This window comes from Heterocephalus glaber, unplaced genomic scaffold (genome assembly GCF_053883595.1).
Source record: "Heterocephalus glaber isolate CG9 unplaced genomic scaffold, H.glaber_assembly_v1.0 deba00001613, whole genome shotgun sequence".
Classification (NCBI taxonomy): domain Eukaryota; kingdom Metazoa; phylum Chordata; class Mammalia; order Rodentia; family Bathyergidae; genus Heterocephalus; species Heterocephalus glaber.
The window spans coordinates 37,620,669-37,648,230 of record NW_028258384.1 but is presented as its reverse complement, the minus strand read 5'-3'; the positions used below and the strand labels follow the sequence as shown (position 1 = coordinate 37,648,230).

Here is a 27,562-nt window from a genome sequence, read left to right as displayed (position 1 = left end):
GCTGGAGGGGCTGTGGGGAAAGAGGAACCCTGCTCCACTGCTGGTGGGAGTGTAGACTGGTGCAAGCACTGTGGAAATCAGTATGGAGATACCTCCAAGAACTAGGACTGGAAGTCCCATTTGACCCTGCTATTCCACTACTGGGGATCTTCCCCAAAGAATTAAAAGAATCATACCACAGTGATATATGTGCGCTCATGTTCATAGCAGCACCGTTTGTAATAGGTCAAACTTGGAAACAGCCCAAATGCCCATCAACCGGAGACTGGATAAAGAAAATGTGGTTTTTTTATAAAATGTAGTACTACTCAGCCATAAAAAAATGAGAAATTAGAGACATTTATAGCTAAGTGGATGCACATTGAGGCAATACTCTTAAGTGAAATAAATAGGACACACATGTATAAATACAGAATAGTTTCTCTGGTGTGAGAAACTGAAAGTGTAAATAAGGACTAAATGTATAATAGGTAATGTGAAATAGGAAGAAAAGGGGCAAAGGGGAAGGAAGTGGGAGGGCTAGGGGAAAGGATAGAAGGGAATGGGATTAATATGAGAAAATGGAAAAATAGGAACAAAATCTTTGTAAATAGGGAGTACTGGAGGGGTTGAAGGGAGGGCTGAGCAAGGGTGAAAAATAAGAACCAAGAGAGACTATATAAAGGTGCAAATTTCCAATGATGAATGTCATTATATTGTATACCTAAAATGTACCAATGATTAGAATGAATTATCGATAATGCAAAATAAGAACAAAAGGTCCAAAGGGGTAGGGGTAGTGGGAGGGGCAAGGGAAAGGAAAGAAGGGAAAGGAAAAATGCTGAGAAATGGAAAAAATGGAAATAAAGTCTTTGTAAATAGGGAAGGGTGGAGGGCATGAAGGGAGGGCTAGGAATGGGGAAAAAATAAGAACCAAGATGCATTATGTAAAGGTACAATTCCCAAATGAGAAATGTAATTGTGTTGTATACCTACAATGTACCAATAAAAGAATTTAATACAAAAAAAAACAAAAACAAAAGTTATACAACACAACAGAAAATAGTTCTATCATTCAACTGTCACATTCAACTTTCAAAGACACCGCAGGAAGAAAGTTAGACTTTATGGAAAACTAATGTGCAATCTTCACTCTCCTTGAACCGAGTCGACATGATAGTGTCATCTTTGGCATGCGCAGTCTTTGAGTAATAGTTGACTATCCTGGCATCTAGTTTGTACTCATGAGGGATGCTCTCATATGGCTTGAGGTCCAGGTCCAGCACAGACACAGAGAAGGCCAGCTGGGACCTTGACAAGACGACGACGAGCCTCTGATCAGAGCTGGCATCAGAGCTGTAGACATGGGGAGAGTGTGATCATGATGGAGCAGTCCTTGGTAGTCATGGCCACGTGATACTGCTGCACCTTCATCAATGCGAAGGCCACTGTCCGGTCATCCTCCGTGGACAGATCAAGTAGCTTCTGGTGAAATGCTTCATCATAAGGCCTATCTATTTGTAACATTTTTCTCTCCTCGGGAAACTCCTCTAGGTACCGTTCAACCCAGTTGTACAGAGGGTAGAGGCCTTCAATGTCCAGTAGGCCCAACATCTGCATCTGGAGGGTTTTGTACAGCAGACAGCCCTTTGGTAACCCCGACCGCTCTGGGTTTTTTTTTCCATGGTTGTGGAGGCTCTAGCTGAAAAGGCTGGCTTTGCAGACGTGTGGGCCCCAGGGCCCTGGCCTAAAGGCCCCCACCTGGCCCTTGTCTGAGCTGCTCAGCAGCACCCGCATGATGGCATGCACCAGCTCCCGGATTACAGCCCACGTGTAGTGGGCCCCACCAGCCAGGCCATTGGAAGGGAAGAAGGGCTTCAGGTGGTGTGCAAGCTCCCTCCTCTCAGCCACCAGGCTCCGGCCATCACCACAGCCATAAATTAGCTCACCATTCTTAAATATCTTCAAGTTGTTCTGGGATTCCTGCAGCAAACTTTAAGGCACAGTGCATTCTCCGTTTGTTTGCTGAGAAGAGATCAAGGGGACAGTATTTACTTGTCTGCTTCCACTTCCCAGTTGCTACCTGGTTTTTTAGACTGTATCTTTAAACATAGTTGTTTCACAAACTCTAAAGGCAGCTGAACAACTTTCCCACAGTGCACACAGTTCTCCCCCAAAAACTCTTGCATGACATTTTTGCCAGAGTCCACTATGTCCTGCAGGAGCTGAAATATCTCCTCTGAGGTCTTCTTTCTATTTGGAGGAATCTTCAGAAAACGCAGCACAACACAGCGCTGCATGTGGGCCACCACCAGACTCTTGTTGCCCTCCCCGTGGTACCCCCATTCATTCGCGTCCATCTTCTCCTCTTCCATGCCTTGACGCGGCCCTGGAGGCTCCCGCACAGGGACACGAGGACTCGAGCTGGGGGCCCCTCGCCTCTTCAGGCTACACCCGAAGGGTGGGAGGAGCGCCTGTCAGCTGCTGCTGCTCATGGGCACGGGCCACAGGAAGCCTTCTATGCTGTTTTAATGACTATAGAGGTGTAATGTAACTTGCAGTCTGGGATTGAGATGCCTTTTTCTTTGCTCTTGTTGCCTAGTATTGCTTTTGCTATTCTGGGTCTCTTTTGGTTCTATATGAATTTTAGGATTATTTTCTCTAGTTCTGTAAGGAAAGCTATTGGTATTTTTATTGGGATTGCACTGAATCTGCACCTCAGTTTTGGAAGTATGGCCATTTTGACAATACTAGTTCTGCATATAGAGGAACAGGGATTATCTTTCCATTTTCTTATAACCTCTTTAATCTCCTTTTTAAAGTACTGTAGTTTTCATTGTAGAGGTCTTTAGTTTTATTGGTTAGGTTAATTCCTAAATGTTTAATGTTTTTGATGCTATCATGAATTGTATTGTTTTCCGAGTTTCTCAGTGAGTTCATTATTGGTACGCAAGAACACTTGATTTTTTGCTGTTGTTTTTGTTGCCTGATACATTGCTAAATTTGGTTATTAATTCTAGGAGTCTTTTGCTGGAATTTTTTTGGTCTTCTATGTAGAGGATCATGTCATCTGCAAGGAATAATTTGACTTTCATTAATTTCTGGTTGATCTTTATAATTTTCTTCCTTTTACTAACTTTGGGTTTGAATTATTCTTGTTTTTTTAAGATCTTGAGGTGCATCATTAGGTGATTTATTTGGTCTCACTCTGTTTTTCTGACGTAGGCATTCATGGCTATAAACTTCCTCAGAGGACTACTTTTGTTGTGTCCCATGGGTTCTGGTATATTGCATTGGCATCATCATTTCATTTTAGGGACTAATTTTTTTCCTTGATTTCTTTTGTGACCCTTGATTATTCAAGAATGTGTGGTTTAATTTCCACATGTTTGCATAAATTCTATGGTTTCTTTTGCCATTGACTTCTAGTTTTATCGCACTATGATCTGATAATATGCATAGGATAATTTCAGTTCTTTTGTATTTAATTAAGCACACTTTATTAACTAGTATATGGTCTATTTTTGAGAGAGAACCATGTGCTACTAAGAAGAATGTGTACACTGTTGGTAATGGGTGAAACACTGAAGATGTTTGTTAAGTCCATTTATTCAAGGTGTGGTTCAACTCTGATATTTCTTTGTTGTCTTTTTTGTGTAGTTGAATATTTGGAGGGTATTGGAGTCCTCCACTAAAATTTTGTTAGTATTATCTGATCTTTTATCTCCAGTTGTGTTTGATTTATGAAATTGGATGTACTGTTGTTTAGGCCATATGTATTTATAACTGTTATAACTTCCTGTTGAACTGTCACTTTATATTTATTTTTATTTTTATTTTTTTGGTACCGGGGATCGAACTTGGGTTCTTGAGCTTGCAAGGCAAGCAGCGGAACCACTGAGCTAAATCCCCGTCCCCTGACCTGTTACTTTAACCAATTAGTAGTGACCTTCTTTGTCTCTTCTGGCCAGTTTTTGCTTTAAGTCCACTTCCACTGCATGGGATATTGTTTTCTGTCCTTTTCTTTTTTTTCAGTCTGTGAATTTCTTTTGGGTTAAATGTGTTTCTTGTATATAGTATACTATTGGTTTTTTTTGTTGTTGTTGCTTAATTCATTCTGCCAATCTGTGCCTTTTGATTGGGGAAATATGACCATTCACATTGAAAGGTATTTCTGAAATGTGCTGATTTATTCCTGTAATTGCATTATTTTCCTCTTGCTGATTCCCTTTTTTAAAAAACCTTTTGCTTAGCTACTCACCCTGTCTGGTGTATTCACTCATTCTGTTAGACTTTTTTGGCATTGTTTGCTTCATTGTCTTTTTCTAGGATATCCTGGATACATTTTGGTAATGCTGGTTTGGTAGTCATGATTTTCCCAAGGTGATCTTATTATGGAAAGACCTTATTTCTCTATCAGTTTTGTGGGATACATCAGTATGGGTTGAAAGTTATTTTCTTTTAGGGCTCAAAACGCTTCACTCCAAGCTCTCTTGGCCTTCAAGGTTTATGTTGAGAAGTCTGTTGTTATTCTAATGATTTACCTTTATAAGTTATTGGGTCCTTTTCTCTAACAGATTTTAAGATTCTGTTCTTGTTTTGTATTTCTGGGATTTTGACTAAGATGTATTGTAAAAAAATTCTTTCTGACCATGGCTATTTAGGGTTCTATATGCCTTGCCTATCATGAGTGTTATTAAATTCTCTCCACGTACATGGAAAGTTTTGTGCTATTATTTATGTAAATGATTTTATGCCATTTGTGCTGTCTTCTGACTTTTTAATAATTCCAATTAATCCGAGATTAGTCTTCCTTGAGTCATGTAGCAGCTCTTGGATGCATTTTCCATGTTCCCTTGTTTTTAAGGTATCTATGAATATATAGTCTTTTACATCTCCCCTACCTATTAGTTCTAACACTCTGTTCTCACATTTGTCCCTTTTGCCGCCCATACTTTCAGTAGAATTTTTTATCTACTATATTTCTGTTTGGTACATTTTCATGCATTGTAATTCTTTACTGAAATGGTCATTCGCTTTTTTGTTTCATTTTCTGTATCACAGCTAGGATTTTATTATTGTCTTCTGTAAGCTCCCTGATCCTTTTATTAAGTCCATTATCTATTTATTTATATCAACTTTGACCTCACTGAGCACCTAATTGATCTCTTTTATTCCCTACCCTTTTATCATTTTTGTATAATTTAGCTGTTTGGCTTTTTATTTTCTCCCCATTAATGCTGCATGGTTTAACCTAATACTAGTTTGGAGGAATTTTGTTTCGCTGTATTCTCAGTTGTTTTTGGGGGTTTTTTTGTTTTGTTTTGTTTTTTGCCCATGTGTGTGCATGCATCCACCTGCTGAGGTTTGCATGTTGATTATAGTGGAAAGACTTTGCTGCTAGTGTGGAGATCTTTTCAGTTAGCATCTCCTTTTTAGTGATGCACTCTGGGCGTGACTATCTATAGGCTTTTGTCACTGTCCCAAGATCGGATAACCTCCATAAATTTGGGAGGTGAGAGTGTAGTGTAATTGAACAAGTTCCCAGTTCTCCAGAAATAAATTAGATTATTGTTGATTGCACAGAGATTTCAGATATTTGGTTTTCTCATACAGAAAAAAAACAATTAATAGTAAAAACTATACCACCTGGGCAAATGCAAAAAAATCAGCAATAATAATAGAGTCAATGACAAACTAGATGTTTATATACTATAAGAATCAACAAGAATTACCACTATACCATCCTTAATCATAGAAAAGAGATCTATAATTACAATATAAACACAAAGACAAACCAAATATTGACATATAGTATCTACTAAATGTCAGAACTATACCACCATTTACAATAGAAAATAATTCAACAATAATATCATGAAATAAATTAAATATCTAAAGATTAATAAGCTTAATATTAATAGTAGTAAATAAGTAGGGGATGTGAAACAGGTGAATAAAAGAAATAAAATTTGAAAAATAAAGAAGAGAATAGTGATGAAAAGTATCCTACTAAGGAGTCAATGAAAATTAATAGAACTTGATAAAACTAATAAAAAAGAACAAAGAAGAAAAAAGAAAAATACAAAATAAAGAAAAAATGTAAAAAGAAGAAAAAAAGTGGCAACCCACTTTCCTGTCCCCCTTCTGTGTCTCTTAGACAGAAGCTATCTTTCTCTCAATAAATTTTCCTACTCTTAACCTTCGTTGTTCCTAGAATTCATTCTTCACTTTTAGAGAACAAGAACTCACATTTCAGATATCTAGCAGGTTTGGGAGTTACATCTATTCCCCCTATATCAATTTTCCTCTTTTAGGCACCGGCCTCTGCTGATTTTCATAATGCTTTATGGGGATAAATAAATCTGGCTTTTTAGATTAAAAAAAGAAAAAGAAAAAAATTTAAAAACAAAAACAAAAAATCCCAAAAATGAAGAGAAAAAGGGAGCATATTTTTTAAATTTCCCCATATTTTTAAATTAGTGATTTCATTCCAGGTTCTGCATTATTGGAGTCCTCCAAATATGAAGGAGGGATAGTGAGTCACTGCTAAGATCTATTTTTTTCTCCACTTATGTTTTTGCCTATTAATGCTGAATCCTGCCCTTCCCCCTTGTTGCTCGATGTGGTTGGTCAATGGTGTCTACCCTAGGTCTTTAGTCACCTCTCCCAGTTTCCAAATCCTTCTGTCTTTCACTGCCTAGCTTTATGGCCTGTGGGTTTGTGAGGTGCCCTTCTTGCTCCAGAGGCCAATCAATCCATACACTTCAGGCTGTGGCAGTCATCTAGGCTGAGGCATATTCCTGATCACATTGGTAGATCAGGACTGCCAGTCAGCAGTCCACTAGACTTAATGCCAGCTCTTTCAGACCCAGTTCCCTTCAAAAGTCACATATGACTGGCCTGACTTCTCACCATAGAGGGTAGGATCCCCTTGTCCTTTCTGGCCTGAGCTTAAACTTCTCAGGAGTGTATGTCAGGCCCATGCTATCTCTGACTGTCTCTTGCGGCCATCTCCCAGCCAGTCACTGTTGTAGAGTGGCACCTGAAACCCTGAATTATAGCTGTTTTGCCATTGTTCTGTAGTTCAGTCTTAAGTAATTAACCTCTTCCCCATGTGACTCCTGGTTAAACCCTCTCAAATGTGGCAGGTGCTGTACTGGATTTTTTCTCCGACTCTAAATCACCATGCAGAAGTCACTTTCAGAGTAAAACTGCACACTGTTTTTGCTGTTTACAATAAATGTGGGCTTTTCTTCTGGGTTAGCACTACTGGTCTGGTCCATTGTTTCTCTCTCCAGCTGCTGACCTTCTCCAGGCTTACCTTTTGTCAGTTGAAACAGGTTCTCCCCAGGAGCCAAGGTTCCTTTCCTGACTTATTCATTTTTTTTTCTGCACTGTGCTCCATGTGTCAAGTTTCTCTATAGTTTCTAGTTTTCCTGCCAGCTCTTTCCTGATTCCTAGTGATCTACTTCTTTTTCATTTTTTTCTCTTCACTAAGTTGTTGTTATCCAATTGTCTCTATTCCAGGTTTAATAGAAGCTGCATTTTGCTACTGATCTCTATTATGCCATTTTTAAATCTTGAATATATATGCTCTCTTAAAAATATGTTCTCTTTAGCCGAGCATGGCAATGTAGGTCTGTAATCCTAGCATTTGGGAGGTTGAGGCAGGGAGAATCACCATGAGTTCAATGTCAGCCTGGGCTATATAGTGAGTTCAAGGCCAACCTGAACTACATAGCAAGACATTGTCTCAAAAAAACAACATGTTCTCTTTTACATAAAATATAGTATACTTGTGTACAATATTCTTACACCTTGTTATTTTCTTCAATTAATAATATATCTTTCTATAATAGTGCATAGAGAACTTACTCATTATTTTATATAACTACACTATACTATTGTATTAATGAGCCATCACATACAATCAGATCTCTAGTGATGGATATAGAAGTTGTTTCCATTTTTTGGCATTAAAAGCAATGCTGTGATGAATAACTGTGTGTTTCACACATGTGCAAGTATATCTATAGAATAAATTCTTATGAATTCTTGAATATAGGATTGCTGGGTCAAATATATATATATATACACATATACATATACACATATATACTTATATATAGTTATGTTGCCATCTGTAATGTTTTATCAATTACAACCTTGTGAAGAGAGTATATTAATCAAGTTTTTGGATTTTGGGGAATCCAATTAAGAAAAATCATTACATAGTGCAGTTTTAATTTATATTTCTCTTATGAATGAGGTTAATCATATTTTCTCATGTCTATATATAGTTCTATTTCTATCAGTTCCCTGTATTCTATATTCTTTTTTCATTGTTACTCTTTTTAGTCTTGTTTTATCAACTTCTAGGAGCTTTTTATGTAATAAGCACAAATAGAATTTTAATCCCAAACCAGAAAATCTCTAAAGAGGTTCTAAACCAGAGTATTACAGCATCTTCTAGCAACAGACCTTTTTAAAATGAAATCATAAAAAATAATAAAAACATATGAATAAAACTGAGCTGTTCTGTTAAAGTGGAAATGAGAAAAAGTTTACCTTTCTTACAATCTCTCAGATACTTCTGAAAAATCATAAAGCAGCACTGAATATAGCTTGGACCTACATGGTCCAACCTACATGGCTGGTTGTCCTGTGATTCCAGTTTCTAGTAACTCTTTCGGCTAGGAATATTTTCCAGTATCTAACCTGAATCTTTATTAATGGAAATCATACTTCTTTCCACTTGGTATTGTTTTTCAATTTGTATCATTTTACCTCTTCCAATATGAATCTTCATGCATTGTGTAAACACATTACCATCTAACATCTTCTTGTGCCTGCCCTTCCAATGACAGCAGAATTCTCCTTGAAGTCAGGAAGAGGTCTTATTTCCCTTTTTGACCTGGCATAGAACCAGGTATTGTCAATGTATAGCTAAGGACCTATTAATGCCAACTATAATAAAAGACCTCCATAAGTGCTTGTTGAATGAAAAATAAGAGAAAAATTGTTTTACCTCATGTCTTAAGTCACTTTCTCCTCACTGGGACACCATACCTGACACTCACAACTTAAAAGAAGAAATTCATTTTGACTCATGTTTTAGATGTTTTAGTCCATATGTGGTCAGCTGGGATCCAGCTAGAAGCAGAGAAACATTAGAATCTGGATTAACCATCAAAAGGAAAGTAGAAATGGGAGTAATGGTAGCAATGCCAAAAGAAGGGATCGCTTCACATTGAGCAGATGAGTGGCTGATGCTTGGATGCAATGGGAAGATATGCATGTATTTCACAACACTAGCAGCTGACTTGTTCCCTACAAGCTGCGTTTCTCCCAGAAAAGAACTGCTCCATTAAGAAAATGGAAACTTGAGGGTGGGGACTTTAAGGAAGAAAGCAATGATCTTGAAGACTGATCTAGAGAGTGGAAAGAAGAGTAATAGCAGGAAGAGAGAGAACAATGTACCAAAGGAAGTGGGATACAGTTGCAGACTTCTTGGTTAAAGTTGTGAGATGCTTTAATTCCTCTGAGAAAGTTATTCCTACCAAGATGTCAGTGACAATGCATATCCCCTCAGAAGTTTTGGGATCACAAAACCTGATTCCAAAAAAAGGCAACCATTTAATCCAAAGGAATGGCTCTCTAATCATGACATGTTAGACATAAGTGAGAGAAAAGTTAGTAAGAGATATATAGGTAACAGTGTTTTTTTCCGAGTGTCTCAGAAATGATAGTTCTACCTACATATAAGACCAGCCCTCCCTTGGGGAGAAGAAACTGCTTCTTCACCATCACATCTCTTGCAGTATGGCTTAGTGTTGGCTTGCTTGCTGCACAATGTCCTTTTTCTATTCCATTTCATTGTGCTTTGTGGGAATTTGACTTTAAACAGAGGAGATGGGGAGACTGGAAACCATGAAGCCTGGTCATTTTTATTGTAGTCTTCTCCTGAGGGTTTCTGGGGCCAGCTTGGCTTTAGACTGATTTTTTGCCAGTTTTTGTCCAGGAACACTGAATGTGTTCCAAAGATAGTTGGTTAAAAGCCCAGCCACCTCAGAAATTCTGGGAAGGGAGAGGGTAGAGACTGAGGTGGCTTTTCTTGCTTCTGTGGTTGGGAAGTATGCTATGTTGGCCCATGAAAGATGCAAAGAGAGATTTTAGGCTCATGTCCCATTCTTAGACAGAAAAATTGAGCCCCAAAGAAGTAAAATGGCTTGCATAAGGTTATGGGGAGTTGGTGCCTGAATTAGCACTGTGACTCAGTGACCTTATCTCAAAGTTTTAACAGCCATTCTGTGAGAACAGCACAAGTTTGAAGGCAGAAAACCTGTATTTCTGGGTTGACTGTCAGCAGCTGTGTGACATGGAGGAAGTCTTTTGGAGTATTAGTAGCCCTATAATCTATAATTAGTAGCTCTTCATAATCTTCCCCCTACAATATTAAGGATTTAGAATGAGGATATGTTAAGATGATTTTATTGCCTGAAACTGGTTGTAAGTTTGACCATACTTGCTTTCTATTTCTTTGATTCTCATTTCTTTGATTCTCAGGTCTTCTTGTCATCTATTGCTTTTTTCCCCTTTCCTGTTGAGTAGATTAGAGTTCATTGCCAGATTACTCAGAAGACTATTGCAAGGAAGACTCTCAAGGTCAGGCTTCCAGTGGAAAACCTCACCCTGAATTTGCCTTGTCATTGATCCCTTAGTGGAAGGCCTGGTCCAAAAATCAACCCACATTTTTTTGAGGCTAAATAATTCCACACATTTTTTGTATTCCAAAGATCTGCCAGCTCCTGTGAGAGCCATGACAAATATTATTTTGTAGGTCATTGTATTTTTCCTTTACCACAAAATGCTCAGATTTGGAATAATTGGAGCCTAGAAGGCAAATGACTCTGCTTCTGCCCATTCTCTGATGGGTTTTACTCAGTTCTGCCAGCTGCAACTCTCTAGTTGTATGTACTCATGGGCAGGAACAGGAACTATGAACCCAGACAAACTATCAGTTGGTGTAAGTTAAACTCTTCTTGGAGTGAAACTTTCCTCTTTTTAAGGCAAAGTTAAAGATTTATTTGGAAATTAAAGGTAGATCAACTTATTTAGTAAAGTATAAGATAAAATTGTTACTCAGATCATTGAAGCTAAAGAAAAAGTGCATTGTTTGTGTTCTGGATATTTTAGGTCACAATATTCCACGTACACAACACAATCTTCATGTTCCACTGGTTCCATTGGTTTGGGTTTTAAATTCAGTAGTCCTTTCCTTGTTACAGGTTTGAAGTGATTGGTATTTCTTGATTGTGGCTAGCAGGGAAGATTCTAGAATCAGTCATCAATTTATGTCCTGGTGTTGCCACTTACAAGTTACGTGACTTTGAACAAGTTGATTGATTTCTTATGCCTGAGTTTCCTTGTCTGAAAAATGGACATAATCATGTCTACATCTGAACATTATTAGTAAGAGCCAATGAAATAATGTATATAAAAGCATTTGCTATTGTTTATGGCACATAGAGATCAATAAATGTTAGTTATTATTATTATGTGTATCATCATTAACTTTTATCATTTTCACTACATGCTGAAAATAATTTCATTGTTTTTAAACACTTTTACTGAGATATAATTTAACCCACATAAAACAGGCTCATATTCATTATAGTTTTAACTGATAGAAAGGATGATCTAACTCGCTAAGCCTCTCCCCAATGAAACACACAACTCCTCTGACTTCTGTTCTTCCACTGTACTGTAGCAGGCACTTTCTACACTCTGCTTGCATCTATTGGTAATTCATGCATCAATAATTAGTTTAATCTTGTAAAATGTTCATTGCTATTTGGTGTGCATGTATATGTGTGCCTGCATACACCTGCAGCATGTACTTAAGGAAATCCAGTGAAAATATTTTAGACATCGATCAGGCAGAATCAACTCACTGAGTGCATTGACTTTTTGCTACATGGCAACCCTATACTCCAGGGAGTAAAGAGACATGTAAGATTCCCAGCTCTCAAAAAGTAATATATACACATGCATACACAAGTTAACAGGTGAAACATAGAGTCAGGAGACCAGATTTCAATTCCCTTTTTCACTATACACTGACTTTGTGACTTAGGATAAATAACTCAGTCTCAATGACTTGCTTCTCTCAAATGAAAAATCAAGGTAGGAATCTACCCTATTTGATTCATAGCATTGTTACCAGGCTCAATTGTAATAACATATATGAAGGCTATTTGGAAATGATTTGATAGGTTACTATAATTCACAAATATGAATTTCAGTTATATTTAAATGCCAAATTATGTGCTTCAGACATCAGATGCCTTAAGAGGTCCAGATGGATGGCTAAATTATTAGGGAACACTTTGTAGAGGAAAAGAGACATGAACTGAATCATCATTAGATAGGACTTGAGTAGATGAAAAGGAGTGAAAAGAAGAGCAATTTTGCAAAAAGCAAAAACTTCAGAGACTTAGGTGTGTTAGTTCATGTCTGTAATCTACAAGTTCAAGGCCAGCCTGGGCAGCATAATAATCCCTGTCTCAAAACAAAACAAAACCTACAGAGACTGAAACAATCATACAAGTATATAATAAGTGATACAAAACATTAGATAGCATAAAGTCCCTAGGGTAGTTATAATAGACAGTTCCTCTCCCCAAGGGAAGCTAAGAAACTTTAAATAGAAATAGCATGGAGTTCCTTCTAGTAAGAAAGTTAATACCTTGTTAATCTAGGATTATTAGCTCCTTCAAGGCACAGGCCTTGTCCTTGTTCTTTGATCCCTTCCTAATGCTTATTACAGTTCCTGGCACATAGTAGGTGCTCAATAAATATTCAACAAATGAAAGAATGCGTGCATGATGTCCACTCCTGTTTTTGTCTCGCTGCTTTAGTGTTATCTCAATTCTTTTGCCACTTGAGCAAGAATTGGCTTTTTACTCCCTCTGTGTAGTACAATCCCATCTGCTGCTGGGATTTATGAAGTTCTTTCCAATGGTGCTAGTACTGTGTGTGTTTTTTTCTCCATCCTGTTCCAGAAGACTCCTTACCCACAGTGAACAATAAAGTGACCAGCAAGTCTTGTGAGTACAATGGAACCACTTACCAACATGGAGAGCTATTCATGGCCGAGGGGCTCTTTCAGAACCGGCAACCCAATCAGTGCACCCAGTGCAGCTGCTCGGTAAGACCCTGCATCTTAATGTTTCTACTTTCCCCTACCTAAGAGAACTCCCTCTGTACTTGTGTTTTTCTTTAAGCTTACACCATAAGGTATTTGAGTGAAAGATGAATCATACTTAATTCCTAAGTATTCATGCCAATTGAAACTCCCTGATTGTCTTCAACCTTGACCAACTCTGTTGACCTACTCAGACCCAGTCACACACCAGCCTTAAACCTTGGGCAAAGCCTGCTTAAATGGGCAAAGATAAGCTGTTTCATGTGATTTGCACTCCTTTTCATCATAATTATAGCACCTATGCGTTCATCTGAAGGACTTATAATTATTTGAAGCCTTGGAAATGCTTTTTGTAGAAAATTCACTGTAAAATTCTAGGGCTAGTACATCCAATTCACAAGAAAATAGACAGTCTCTTGGTTACCATCTCTGAAGCATTCTACTAACCAGTTAATTCCTAGTATCCTGCAATGAGAAAATTTCATGTTTAATCACAATGATTGCTATGCTGTTACTTGTCAAAAGAACCCCATATACTTCACAAATAAAGCGTATCAATTATGTCTTTACCTAATTATACAGTCCAGAGAATATAATAGTTAGAACTAAAAAATGGAGTAAAGTCCATATTTAAAATAACATATGAAGGAATAAAGTTAGATGCTGAAACTTTTCTGCTATAAGGAACATTAAATATAGGATTGACAAGAAAAGTTGTAGAATGTCTTCCTTTGGGGAATTTGGTAAAAACTATCTCATTAATTTGTATCTCTCAGTATTTCAGTGATTTAGGAAAGTTTTTTGATGTCTTACTTTTCTTATAACTTTTCAGGAAACCTTCTAACCCTAGAAGGACATACTTCTAAGAACTGAGAGCAAGGCTTAAAGAATACAAAAGAATATAAAAGATAGACTTTTAGGAAGTGGGGATTATTACAAAAACAATTGTAACCAGCAAATTGGATCATCTCCCTTGCCTTGTGCTGGGTTGAGCTACTGGATTCAGATTATTTTGTATAATATTGTATCATCCCCAAAAGAGCCCATCTCTTTGATTTGGAAAGGAAACTAGTGAATATTACAAATGGTAGCTATGACAAACATCCTAATTTCCTAATACCTCCAACATTCAGCCGTGGTTTGTTGAGGACCAAGGGATGCAGTTAAACAGAGAAGAGAAGAGCCAAATTATTTGGTGGCTTGGAGGCCCATGGCAACCCCTAATAGAGTATTTTCTATCACCTTGGACCAGGATGCTTGACTAGGATTGATAACTCTCTGAGACTTAGTCTCTGCAGTGGGAAACAGTAAGTAGGAAAAATAATGCATAGTAAAATGTAAGAAGTACCTAGAACAAACTGTGGGAGAGCAGTGCCATGTTCCAAGCCCCTTCTCTGTCCTGGATATTGAGCTGAGCCTGGGACTTAACCTTGGATAATTTTTATCTCAATTCTGTTTCTCTTTGGCAGGAAGGGAATGTATATTGTGGTCTCAAGACTTGCCCCAAATTAACCTGTGCATTCCCAGTCTCTGTTCCAGATTCCTGCTGCCGGGTATGCAGAGGTAGGTTTTACATATCCCAAGACCCTGGATGCTGCCATCCTGAGTAGCAGAACTTAGAAAAGAGGAAACTATCTGTGCAATCTCTTAAGGAAAAGCAATTTTCTTTTTTTTATAGCAAATTAATTTATTTAGTATTTTTTCCATTCCATATCATCAGGAGGATTGATTTCAACTTTCCTTTTACCTACATCAGACGAGTTGGTACTCAAAACTGTACCACCAGACTTCATAAATGATTTGCTCATGGCACATTTGACTTCATCAGAGCCATCTGAATAGATCTGCTGAAATAACTTGTTTAAAGCTGCATCTCCCTCCGACTTCTCATTCCTTTCTTCTTCTTTGATCTCAGCAGCCAATTTATCCCAATTTCTTGTATAATGAGATGATGACGAATATAGGTTCTTTACATCTGCTATGAACTGTTTTGATATAGGCACATCTCCTTGTCCCTCTAGCTTTTCCCATCTCACAGCCTCTGGCTTATTCATTGTAATTTCAATCTTTGTTGAAAGTACTTTAAATGTGCTCTGTTCTGGTATTATAGGATGAAGCAGTCTCAGTTTCAAAGTGTAATCCTCTCCAGAAGGAAGTTTCACCAAAGCAGACAACTCTTTTTCTGAAAATTCCACATTTACATCATTCTTCTGAACATTCTTAATCATAAGTGTTATGATTACTTGAGATTCTGTTTGATACCAGTCATACTTGATTTTTGATTGAGTCCTCACCTCAAATTCTGATCCATTCTCTGCTTCTTGGCATCTTTTAATCCAGACAATAAAATTAGCATCTGCACTCTCTAATTTCTGTCCTTCTGTAAAAGTTTCTAGAGCAGCAGCATAGTTTTTTTCATGATATTCACATATCCCTTTTCTCAGCACAGCAGTGGAATTATTGGGGTTGAGTTTGAGAGAAGTTTTTGCATCAGCAACACCATCACAGTTATTCCCAAGGAGAATGTGACAGTAAGCTCTTTGACAATACTACTGTGCATCATCTGGTTTCTGTTCCAAAGCCTTAGTCAGTTCCTCTAACGCTGCCCGGGGGTCCTCCTCGTCGATCAGACTATCTGAGAAGCTCTGGAAAAACCGCTGGGCTGTTGCAGGTCCTTGCTGTAGCCGCCACCATCCCTAAGTTACTGTTGCAGCTGACTGAGACACTGCCACCGTGGTTACCAGCTCCGCCGCCCGGAAAGGCAATTTTCTATGACAGTCTTGGTTTCTAGAAGTGCTTTTATTCCCAGAAGGAAAAAAATAAAGCATTGATTTCTAAGGGCCACAACCTAAAAGAAACTGAGCTGGAGTGTGGTGGGGAAGGCCAGTGGGAGTTATTCAATGTGAAAGTGATTATCTGTCTTTCCTTAATCCTTTCTAGCTTGGCCCTTAAATTATTGGATTGTAAAACAGAAACCATTTCTTTTTATATGTGATCTTTAAAGGGAGAGTGGACCTTGCACAACATTAATGTGACAATTTTGAAGACTGAGCAAGGTAAATTTAGGTTTTTTAAGATATCACAAGAAAATGATGAAAACTCAGTAAGAACAACATGGGAAGCATCATTTTCTCAAATTATATCTTAAATGGAATCATGATATTCTCAATTTAATCTTCTTCTTTAGATTCTATTTTTGTATTTTTAAACAGGTCCTTTAATAGTGGCTTAATAGGCACTTGCATTACTTACGTTGTAGCTTATTTCACCACAGAGAGTCAACAATTGTTGTTTCTTTTTTTTCATTAAGTTTATTGATACTTTTTAGGTATACAATATGATGACATTCATCATTGAGAATTTGTACCTTTACATGACATATCTTGGTTCTTATTTTTCCCCCTTCCCCTGCCCTCCCTTCAACCTTTCTACCCCTCCCTATTTACAAAGACTTTGTTTCCATTTTTTCATTTTCTCATTTTAATTCCATTCCCTTCAATATCTTAATATTACCTTCTTTTTTTATACCCAGTCATTATATTTACTGAACATCTATTGTATCCTCAACACTGTGCTAGAAGCTTGTTTTACATTGGTAAATATAGTAATTATACAGGACACTGCTAAACCCCATGATATCTTTTATGTGGATCACAAACAGGAACCCTTTAAGAAATCTTACTGCCTTTGCCAGAAAATCTTTGTGAATGTACAGTAATACCTCAGTTCATGAAAGCTTCTGTTTGCAAACAATTCAGTTCACAAACAGAAGTGTTCAGCAAAATTTGGCTTCTGTTTCCAAACTCCACATCAGGTGACAAACAAACCAGGGCCATTTTGTCCACACAAATACAAACACAGCCGTCTTTCCCAAAATCATAAAACAAATTAGGTTCATAAACTGAGGTACAGCTGTACCTCTTTAGCTATGCTACGCTTATGCAGTGCACAACCTGCACAACCATATACTGCACACTTAACTGCAAAAATATATTTTTGTTCTTATGGAACTCACACTTGACTAGAGAAGACAATAATAAACAAATAGTCCAACATCTACATACATGATATAAGTAGCGTGAAGGAAAGAAACAAAGGACTGAGATAGAAAATAGGAGTTTTATTTTAGTTTGAGTGGTCAGGAAGGCATCTGAGGAGGTGACCTTTAAACTCATATCTGAGGGATAAAAAGGAGCCATCCATTCAAAGACTCTGGGTATGGTGGCACATGTCTGTAATCCCAGCACTCTGGAGGCTGAGGAAGGAGGATCTCCACGAGTTCAGGCCAGGCTCAGCTACACAGTGAGTTCAAGGCCAGGCTGGACTACATAGTGAGACCCTCAAAAAAAAACAATAACAAAACAAAACAAAAAAACAACAAAAGCCCAGAGAAGAGCATTCTGGGCAGAGAAAGAAAAGAAATGTCAAGGCCCTCAGGCAGGGAAAAGCTTGGAAGACCAATGTGGTTGGAATATGGCGATTAGGGTTGAAATTGGCAGGATATGAGATGAGGAAGGGGAGATGAACAGGCATTAAACAGTTCAGGGCTTTGAAAACCATGAGAAGTAGTTTTTTTTTTTCATTTTTAGTGCATTGGGTAACCAATGGCAATTTATGAGCAAGAGCATCATAGGAGGCCAGTTGCAACATGATGCACCCCTGTAATCCCAGCTGCTCTAGAGGCTAAGGCATGAGGACCATGAATTCAAGGTCATCCTGGGCAATTTAATAGGGCTATGTCACAAAATAAAATTTTAAAGGGGACTGGGAATATAGTTCAGTGGTAGAGCCCTTGCCTCACATGCATGAGCCCCTTGATTCAATCCCCAACACTGGAACAAAAAGCATGACACAATCTAATTGATGTACTAAAAGATCTCACAGGGTGTTGTGTCCACATTGGAATGGAGAGAGGCAGAATGTAAATGGAGAGACCAGGAAGAAGGTTAGCTTCTTTCTAGCTGGATGACCTTACTCAACCTTTCTAAGAGTCTTTAAAGTGAGAATGACATTAGCAACTACCTCCAAGATGATTGTGAGATTTAAGTGAGGTAATGCAAGAAAAGGGCATAGTGTCTTGCATATCATGAGAAGTCAGTAATAAAACCTTGAAAAATTTTAAGTATGTATATAGCATTGATGGTCAGCCACTGGTGCATAGTCTTCATAGATTTCTACCCAGGCCAAGAGGAAGTAATTCCATTGTTCAGCCAAACTAGAGAACATTTAGAAGATTCCTACATATACTGCCATCTGAACCTTCCAGAAAGATAGCTTTAACCTTGTTACATCCCTCTTCAAAAGTCTATGCTGACACATATCATACTTGCTAAATGCCAGTTCCCAACTCTGAGCACTTCACGTATATGAACTCATTTAACTTCATGACACTCTTGTGAGGTAAGTACTTTTAGTATCCCAATGCAGATGAGGAAACGAATGCAGACAGAGGTTAAGAACCTTGTCCACATTCAGGTAGCTAATATGTTCAGGCACTAAGATTTGAATCCTGGCAGTCTGACTCCAGGCTCTTAACCAAGTCATTCTGCCACTGAAAAGTATGCTTCTTGTTGCTACTGGAATACATGTCAAACCCCCAGCATTGACAGTGAAGACAAGTCATGGTCTGGCCTCAATTCACCTCTACAGGCTGATATTCTTCCATTCGTGCACTTTGGGTTTCTGTCACATTGTTCCTGTACTCTCTATCTTTGTACTGTCTCTCTCTCTCTCTCTCTCTCTCTCTCTCTCTCTCTCTCTCTCTCTGACTTTAACGTGCTTCAGTATGTCCTAGAGAGAGTGTTTACATTTTAGACTTTGGCCCACACCTGCAGATATCTGATTCAGTAGTCTTGGAACTGGACCCAAGAATCTGCATTTAAACAGACCATATCATTCATTTTGTGGCAGGATGGTGGAGTATGGACCACCACTTTGAGAAAACATTTCAAAGATCATGTAGCTCACTGAACATAGTCTGGAATGATGGTTTTATATCTGAGTTTTGCACACCAAAACTCATCCTATGAAATTCTGAAATCTGAATAAACTAATAGAAAAGTAATAAATTTCAATCTCTGACTGGTCAAGCCGTCTAATTCTAATCATATGTTGGCCAAATTTGGTGAATGAGTGGTAGCCATTTTATGACAAGAAACTGAGAGGAAAAGGAGACAAAATGGCTGCCTGCGTGACAGCTGTACATGTACAGTAAAAGTTGGGAGGGAGCAATAATGCCTCTTACTGGAAAATTCCTTCCATCTCTCCATCCTTGCCTGTGAAAATCTTGCTAATACTTCAGAACCTACTTCCAGCCCCCTTAGATTCTAATAGAAGTCATCTTCAGGTTGTATTTTGATAAAAGCTGGAATGCCTTTCTTCTCTGCCTTCTCATTTCCATTTTTAATTTCTGTACTGCTAATATTGTTTAGCCTTCAGAGGTAAGCCTGAAATGCCACTTACTCCATGAAACACCTTTTAATCTTGCAAGCTAGGAGCAAACTTACCTTTTCTCTGTGACCTCTCAACACTTAACCTGTGATTTTTCTAGTAGCATTATTATCTTTGTCTTTTATTATCTCTATTCATATCTTAACTCTTAACAGTGTATAAACTTAAGACAAAACCTTTTTCTGGTTCATCTTTATTTACCCCACTGTGCTAGGTATGGAGTAGTGCTCTATATGTTACAAAGATTACTAGAAAGCCATGGCTTGAAATCAATACTGCAATACTAAAATAAGATATGATTGTTTTGTTTTTTTCTCATGAGTTACTAACTGTTGTATGAATATTTTTTATCACTATAATAAAATATGTAAGGCCGGGTAATTTGTAAAGAAAAGATGTTTATTTAGCTCACATCTTCAGAGGCTGAAAGTCCTAACAGCATGGCATCGTTTCTGGTGAGGGCCCCTCTGGCTGCATCACCTTGAGCAGATTGCGTCATGTCAGGACCACACATGAGAAAAAGAGATTACCTCTTAGCTTGAAAAGAAGCCAGAGCGGGGAGGAATCAGGTTTGCCCTTTTATAACAGCTGTCTCATGAGAACCACCAGGGTCCTGTGAAAATTCCTTTAATCCTTCCAATGGCAGTATCCACATTGGCCTCCCACAAAGTGCTGCCTTTTTTAAAAATTAACTTTATTGGTACATTTTAGGTATACATTATGATCACATTCATCATTGGGAATTTGTACCTGCACATGATATATCTTAGTTCTTGTTTTTTCTCATTCCCCTTCCCTCCTTTCCACCCCTCCACCCCACCCTATTTACAAAAGCTTTGGGTCCATTTTTTCCTTCTCTCATATTTTTTTCTTTCCCTTTCCTTTCCTCCCCTCCCCCCACTTCCTCTTACCCTTTGAACCTTTGCTTCCTATTTCACATTATCTACTACACATTTTGGTCCTCATTTACACTTTCAGTTTCTTACACCGGAGAGACAATTTACAGATGTGTGTCCTGTTTATTTCACTTAAGAGTATGGCCTCGATATGCATCCATTTAGCTATAAATGTCTCTAGTTTGTCATTCTTTATGGCTGAGTTGTCCTCCATTTAAAAAAAAAATCTTATTCAGTCACCAGTTGACAGGCCTCAGTTGCACAGGAACTAACACAAAGAATCAACAAGTGGGATCTCATCTTATTAAAAAGCTTCTGCATGGCAAGAGAAACCACCAACAGAGTGAAGAGACAACCCACAATATGGGAAAAAACATTTACCAGCTGTTCCTCAGACAAAGGTCTGCTATCTAGAATACATAAAGAATTTAAAAAATCAGACCTCCCAAATTTAAAGATCCAATCCAAAAATGGGCATCTGAGTCAGGGATTTAGCTCAGTGGTTCCGCCCCCTCATCTGAAATGAACAGACATTTTGTAGATGAAGTAGAAACAGCAAATAAACATATGAAAAAATATTCAACATCACTGGTCATTCAAGAGATGCAAATGAAAACAATGCTGAGATTCCATGTCACTCCGGAAAGAATGATTGCTATCAAGAAATCAACCAATAGGGCTGGGGGTTTAGCTCAGTGGTGTTGCCACCTGCTCGCAAGCACAAAGTCCCGAGTTCGATCCCTGGTACCAAAAAAGAAAAAAAAAAGAAACCGACCAATAACAAATTCTGACAGGGCTGTGGGGCAAAAGGAACACTTTTCCACTGTTGGTGGGAGTGTAGACTGGTGCAACTACTGTGGAAATCAGTGTGGAGATTCCTCAAAGAACTAGGACTGGAAGTCCCATTTGACCCAGCTATTCCCCTGCTAGGTATCTTGCCAAAAGAATTTAAAGCATCATACCACAGCGATATATGTGCACCCATGTTTATAGCCACACAGTTTGTAATAGCTAAATCATGGAAACAACCCCAAAATGCTGCCTTTTAAAGATTCCACAGCACATCTTACTACTGTCATATTGAGGACTCAGCTTCTAACTCATAAACCTTTGGGGGAAAGACCTAAACTGAAGAATAATTAATATAAGAAAGGAAAGTAAACAATGCAAAGACATGTAAGAGGCAATATAGCAAGGCTGACATCTCTCAGTGTTGTTACATCAGACAACCTACTTCACCATTCAGAACCTGGGCTTTCTTACTAGAAAATGGAAATTATGATGTCTGCCACCCAAAATGGTTGTAACAGTGCTAGGAGAAGCCCCAATAGAGAGTTATTACTTAAGAACTGGTAATTATTACTGTGAAGTTAAGTAGAAATGAACCTTCTCTATCTCCAATAGCTTTGCATTTGTACTTATTCAATCCATGAATAAAACTTCATTTCTAGTCCTTTATGTGATAACAGACCATAAGACTATCTTCAGTACCCTTGTCACAATTTCAATTTCTCTTATTGTGTCATTAGAAGCAACAGATGAAAGCTACATCTTACTGATCACATATTGTCCCTTTGTACACTTAACAATTCGTTAAATTCTTTCTTTGCCATCTTTTCTCCAGCTTACATTTACCATTTTTAAGCTTTCTTCGTAAAGACTAAATCCTACACTTTTATAAAACTTTTTTTTCTGTGCCTCCAGTTTCTTTAAATCTTTTAGTTGTATATAAAGTGCTTGAAACTCCTTTGAAGTTGTAGTTTCTGAAGCACCTATTTTTTCTCTTGAAATGATGTTTTTACAAAGGTGTACCTTAGATAAGCATATTACTCAATAGCAGGGAACCCAAACACTTTTCCCCGGTGCTGGCCACCCTAACTACAGGCCAAGTACTAAAGAAGAAATAACCCTCTGAGGGCTGAACTTGCAAACTTTCATATAAAGGATCCCATTGAAAAGGACTCTCTGCACTTTTACCAAACACTTATTTGTGCCTTTTTTCCTAGGTCAGACAGAAATGCTAGCTCAGGTTTGAATCTCAGCCCCAGCTTTAGTTGATTAGACGTCTTTGAGGCTAGGACAATCAAGAGAGTGTTGGAAGGCTGTGTGTCACTGGTGCCACTTCAGCAAACCTCATCTGGACTGGAAGCACAGTGCAAACAACTACTTGAACCTTAAGGGAAACTTTATCAGAAGGAAACAATCTCCTTAAAGATTGTACTACTGCCACATTCTAAGCAGGAGCAGGCAGGCCTCAAATCCAAACCCACACCCTGCTTCCCTCCATGATTTATCATTTCTGCTTCCTGCCTCCTGCGTATCTTGTCAAAGCAAAGGAGAAAACTGCAGACAAAGAAGTATTTAGAGTAGACTATTGACTGTACTGAAATCCCATATGTATTTGATAGATGGAATGTGTATATATATATATATATATATATATATATATATATCACTTACGGTGTTCTAGGCAGTGTTCTCAGCACTGTAGTGTCCCCATTCTACAGATGAGGAAATAGAGGCAGAGAAGTTAAGTGAGTTGCCCAAGTGATTTAGTAAATGCCAGAATTGAATTGAACCTAGTATCTGTAGCTCTAGAGTTCTAAATTCTTTTTGTAATTTTTAATTTTTATTTGTACATGTTTGTACTATATAATGATTACATTCCCTGTGGGGAGTTGATACATGTAGGTAACACATCTTAATCCTTTTTTCATTTCTTCCCCCCACTCCCCCTTCCTCACCCCTCCCTCTATCTCTTGGTCCCCTTCCCTTTGGCAAAAGATTATCTTCCAATTTCCTATTATCTATCTTTTATTTTGCTCTTGATTTATATTTTGGATTTTTCATATAAGAGAAACCACACAATATTTAAGCTAGTATGTCTGATTTATTTCGCTTAATATTATGGGCTCAAGGTGTATCCATTTTCCTACAGATTATCCTAGTTTATCCTTCTTTATGGCAGAGTAGTTTCCCATAAACACCACATTTTTTTATCCTTCCTATATGTTGATGGACATATAGGCTGCTTCCCAGTGGCACAAGAAATAGCACCATGAATTAATAAATGGGATAAAGCACATTAAACAGCTTCTGCTTAGGAAAGGAAACAATCAAGAAAATGAAGATACAGCCTACAGAATGGGAAAAAATTTTACCAGCTATTTTCTTAGACAGAGGACTAATATCTAGAATATATAAAGAACTCAGAAAACTTTGATTACCAAAAATAAAAGACCCAGTCACAAAATGGGCAATTGAAATGAATAAACATTTCTCAGAAGAAGTAAAAATGGCCAATAAACACATGAAAAAATATTCAAAATTTCTGGCCATTAAAGAAATACAAATTAAAACAACACTGAGATTCCATCTTTTGCCAGAAGAATGCTCATAATCAGAAAATCAAATAATAACAAGTGCTGGCGATGCTGTGGAGATGGGGTAGGAAACTTTTGTGTTGTTAGTAAGAATGTAAAGTAGTACAAACACGGTGGAAATCGGTATAGAGATTTCTCAAAAGTCTAAAAATAAAAATTTCATTCAACCTTGCCACTCCACTTTGAGATATCCTCCTGAAAGAGTGAAAGACATCATATTACATTGATGCATACATACCCATGTTTATAGTGGAGATCCAAATTCTTAACTCCCACACTATCTGTTGGGATCTATTTACAGGAGTCTGACAAGAGAGAAAGAGAGAGCAGGGACATATATAGCACATCGGTATAGACAAGACACTGCTGAGAGAGTAACCACACTGCCCAATTTTCTCCATCAATGCCCCAGCCTACCCACTCCCACCACAGGGGACCACCTTCATTCCAGCTTTCTCTCTCTCCAGCCTTGAAGAATCTCTAGTATAAATATACTTTCTTTCATTTATCAGACATCTTTAGGTAACCACTAAGTCACCTAACCTGGCATTGTAGAGAGCTAAAGATATAATAGTGAACAAAAACAGACACAGTGTTTTAGTGGAGAAGACAGACTTTTCACTTATAATGATAACAAGTAAGTTAAAATTGCAATTGTGACACATGCCACAAAGGACAGTTGTTACACAAGCCAGTTTTTAAGGAGGGTGATCTTAGGCACGTAAAAGAAGACTTGAAAGACTTTCTGTGGCCTCAAATCACATTATATTCTCCTTACTCCACACTCCAGGGTGAGTGAAGATTGGCTCAAAAGTTAGGGAGACAACTGCTAGCAGTGCCATATGTCCTAAATCCCCAACTTCTGATCCCACCATGAAACCAGCAATCCCTCCACGCTTCCAGAGTGTCTCTCCTGTTTTTCCTATGCTGTATGTGCTGCACAATGCTCTAGCCTAGGAATTTTCTTCCTAAGGAACTATAGGATCATGTTGGTCAGAAGCTACCATTTCTTTTACAGCATGATCCAATTTAAATTATTCAGCTTGTCTTTAAAGACTTTCTATAAAACAGTCCAGTACTTCCTTAGTCTACTGCCCATCCTCATTTCCTTGATACCATTACATAACACCTTTCACTCCAGGCTGGCTGGTCTCTTTGGCCTATAATATGCCAGGCTCCTTCTCATTTGTACTTTTACTATGTGCTTCTCTTCAGTTCTCATTCTGCACAAACTTGAAATAACTCCTCTCCTTTCTTCTACCTATTAGGATCTCATTCATCTTTCAGAAGCCCAGCTGAAGTTGCAGCTCTTCTAATAGTTTACTCTAGTCCTCATTGATCTCTTTTTTTGACCATCTTCAAAGCTTAGTCTGGTTCATACATGTCTTTGTCCATTTTGTGTTACTATAACAAAATATCTGAGACTGAATAATTTATAAAAACCAAAGTTTGTTTAGATAAGCATTCTGGAGGCTTGAGATCCAAGATTGAGCTGCCACATGTGCTAGGCTTCTGAGGAGGACCACATACTGCACCATGTGTGGCAGAAAAAAAGGGGAAAGAGAACACATTAATCCCTCTCAAAAGCCCCATTTCCCAACACCGCTACATTGGCAACCAAATTTCCAGGTGAGTTTAGGCAGGCCCAAACTACATCCAAACTATAACAATAAAGATTTCAGCATTTAAAATAATTTCTTCTATTATTCATTGTTTTGTATGTCTTGGCTTCTCAACTGAGAACTTCTACAAGTAAAAGATCATCTTTTCTTCCCATCTCTCCCAGCATAATACTGCTGATGGATTTATTACAATCAAAGAAAGCCACAGTCGCAAAAAAAGCTCTTGACAGGGCTCCAATTTCAGGCTGGGTTAGAGAGGCAGGAGAAATGACTGAGCTCACAACTTCTTCGATCTTCATTTAACACATCTTGAATGAGCACAAGGACAAAGCTGACATCTCTTCAAAAAATTGAGATATTTTTGATACCTCCTTCAAGGTAACTGAAACTGAAAATAATTTTTCAGTTTTCAAGGAAACTGCCATTTTATTAAAATTCTTGATTTCTCCTTCCAAAAAGCACCAAAATTGCACTTCAGATGCTATCTTGGCTAGAATCCAGGGATCTTGGGAAAAGTATTGTGTGATCTGCTTCCTTTTTTCTAGATATAATAAAAATCCTTGAAAGTTTTCAAAGTTTTCAAAATTGAAAAAAACACTGGAGAAAATAATGACATCTCCAAACATAGATTCTTACTAATCAGTCTTGAGTTGTTCTTCCACTGGCTCACATTTTTTGCAAAAACACCACCATCTCTTGGTTCTGATGACAGGAAAAGACCATTACTAAAGAGAAACACCATGTAAAAAAATAAAATCCATCTTGCATTATTGGAATTTTTTCTGTGTTGACTAACAACTCCCTTCCAACCTGAGTAAGTTCTAGAGATCCACTCTACAATATTGTGCCTAGGGTTAATAATACTGTATTGTGCACTTAACAAACTTAAGAAATTATATCTCATTTTAAATGTTGTTACCATAGAAAAAAAAATTTGAACTATTTTGATCTTTTCAAAGCTACATAGTAGTCTGACAGCTATTAGTAATTTCTTTTCACAACTGAATCATTTATTTTCAGAAATATGGGGTCATCTTGGAGATTTTCCATCCTTACCTATTATCTTGTCTAAATCCCAACTAGAACCTTTCTCCTTCTATAGAAACTTTCCAAATTGTTTTTGTTTTCTTTCTATCCATTTTTCTTAGAATTCATCTTCACACACTTTCTGACTGTTCCAGGACCCCCGGCCCTCTGTGGTTATCATTCTTAGCATGTCTCTTATGTCTAGAATATTTTCCCCTATAGAGAAAATCCTGTAGACACTGGATGGGACCATCTCAACTTTCATATTGATCTTAACAAATTAATAGCCATAGTTCCTAATTTTCTGTCTGGGGTCTTTTATCAGGGTCAATATAGCCTCATCCTGTTTGTGGTATTGGAGGATTTTTTGAGTGTCTGTGAGTCTGGTGCTATGATAAAAATAAGAAACTCCCAGTGAAGCATTTTATAGCAATTATTTCTCCATTAGTAGTTAAAGTCACTCTTCCTTCTTCCTTACTCTTTCTGACTGCATAGGGGAATGCCATGTAGCTGCCCAGAAACACACCACTGGATATGCCCATTGCCCACATTGGTATAGTCTTCATGAGCTTTAGACTCCAACATTTATAGGAATCAGTCTGATTTTTTGACTGATAGTGTAAACAGATGGAAAAAAATGAAAAGGAAGAATAATGTCTATACTATAACTGTAAGAGCCTAGACAAAGTGGACAGTTGATGTAATTATCCAGCTATTTCAAGCAAATAATAGATATGACTGCATCTGCTTTGCTTTGCTTTGCTTTGGCTATTAAAAGCAGATCCACGTCCTTTAGTTACAACAAGTAGCTCAGTCTTTTTTGAGTAGGACAGAAAGTCAAAATAGTGTTCGTGGAAAGAAGAAGGACCTGAAAAATGCTGGCTTTTCATTTCTAGGTTAACCAGGAAGTAAACAAAGGTAGACAAATGAGTTTCCCTTTTCTGTCTTGCTTTTTATTTTCCATTCATGATGTGGTGGTACAGGACTCTTATTTTA

At 37.8% G+C, this 27,562-nt stretch overlaps 1 protein-coding gene and 2 pseudogenes across 7 annotated transcripts in view; 1 reads left to right on the top strand and 2 right to left on the bottom strand.

Annotated features, from left to right (window-relative positions):
* The window catches only part of Chrdl1 (chordin like 1), a 134,127-nt gene that overhangs the window by 74,798 nt on the left and 31,767 nt on the right, over positions 1-27,562 (top strand). For 4 of the 7 annotated variants that reach the window (XM_087196760.1, XM_004861433.3, XM_087196758.1 and 1 more), the window contains exons 5-6: positions 13,047-13,192; positions 14,659-14,752. In XM_087196760.1, the coding sequence (XP_087052886.1) occupies positions 13,047-13,192; positions 14,659-14,752 (240 nt within the window). The remainder of the gene's footprint in view (positions 1-13,046; positions 13,193-14,658; positions 14,753-27,562) is intronic. The other 3 variants (XM_004861434.3, XM_013078335.3, XM_087196759.1) reach the window with 1 other exon arrangement.
* Positions 670-2,354, bottom strand: LOC106010757 (inositol-pentakisphosphate 2-kinase pseudogene; annotated as a pseudogene).
* LOC106010758 (protein SGT1 homolog pseudogene) lies at positions 14,846-20,138 on the bottom strand (annotated as a pseudogene).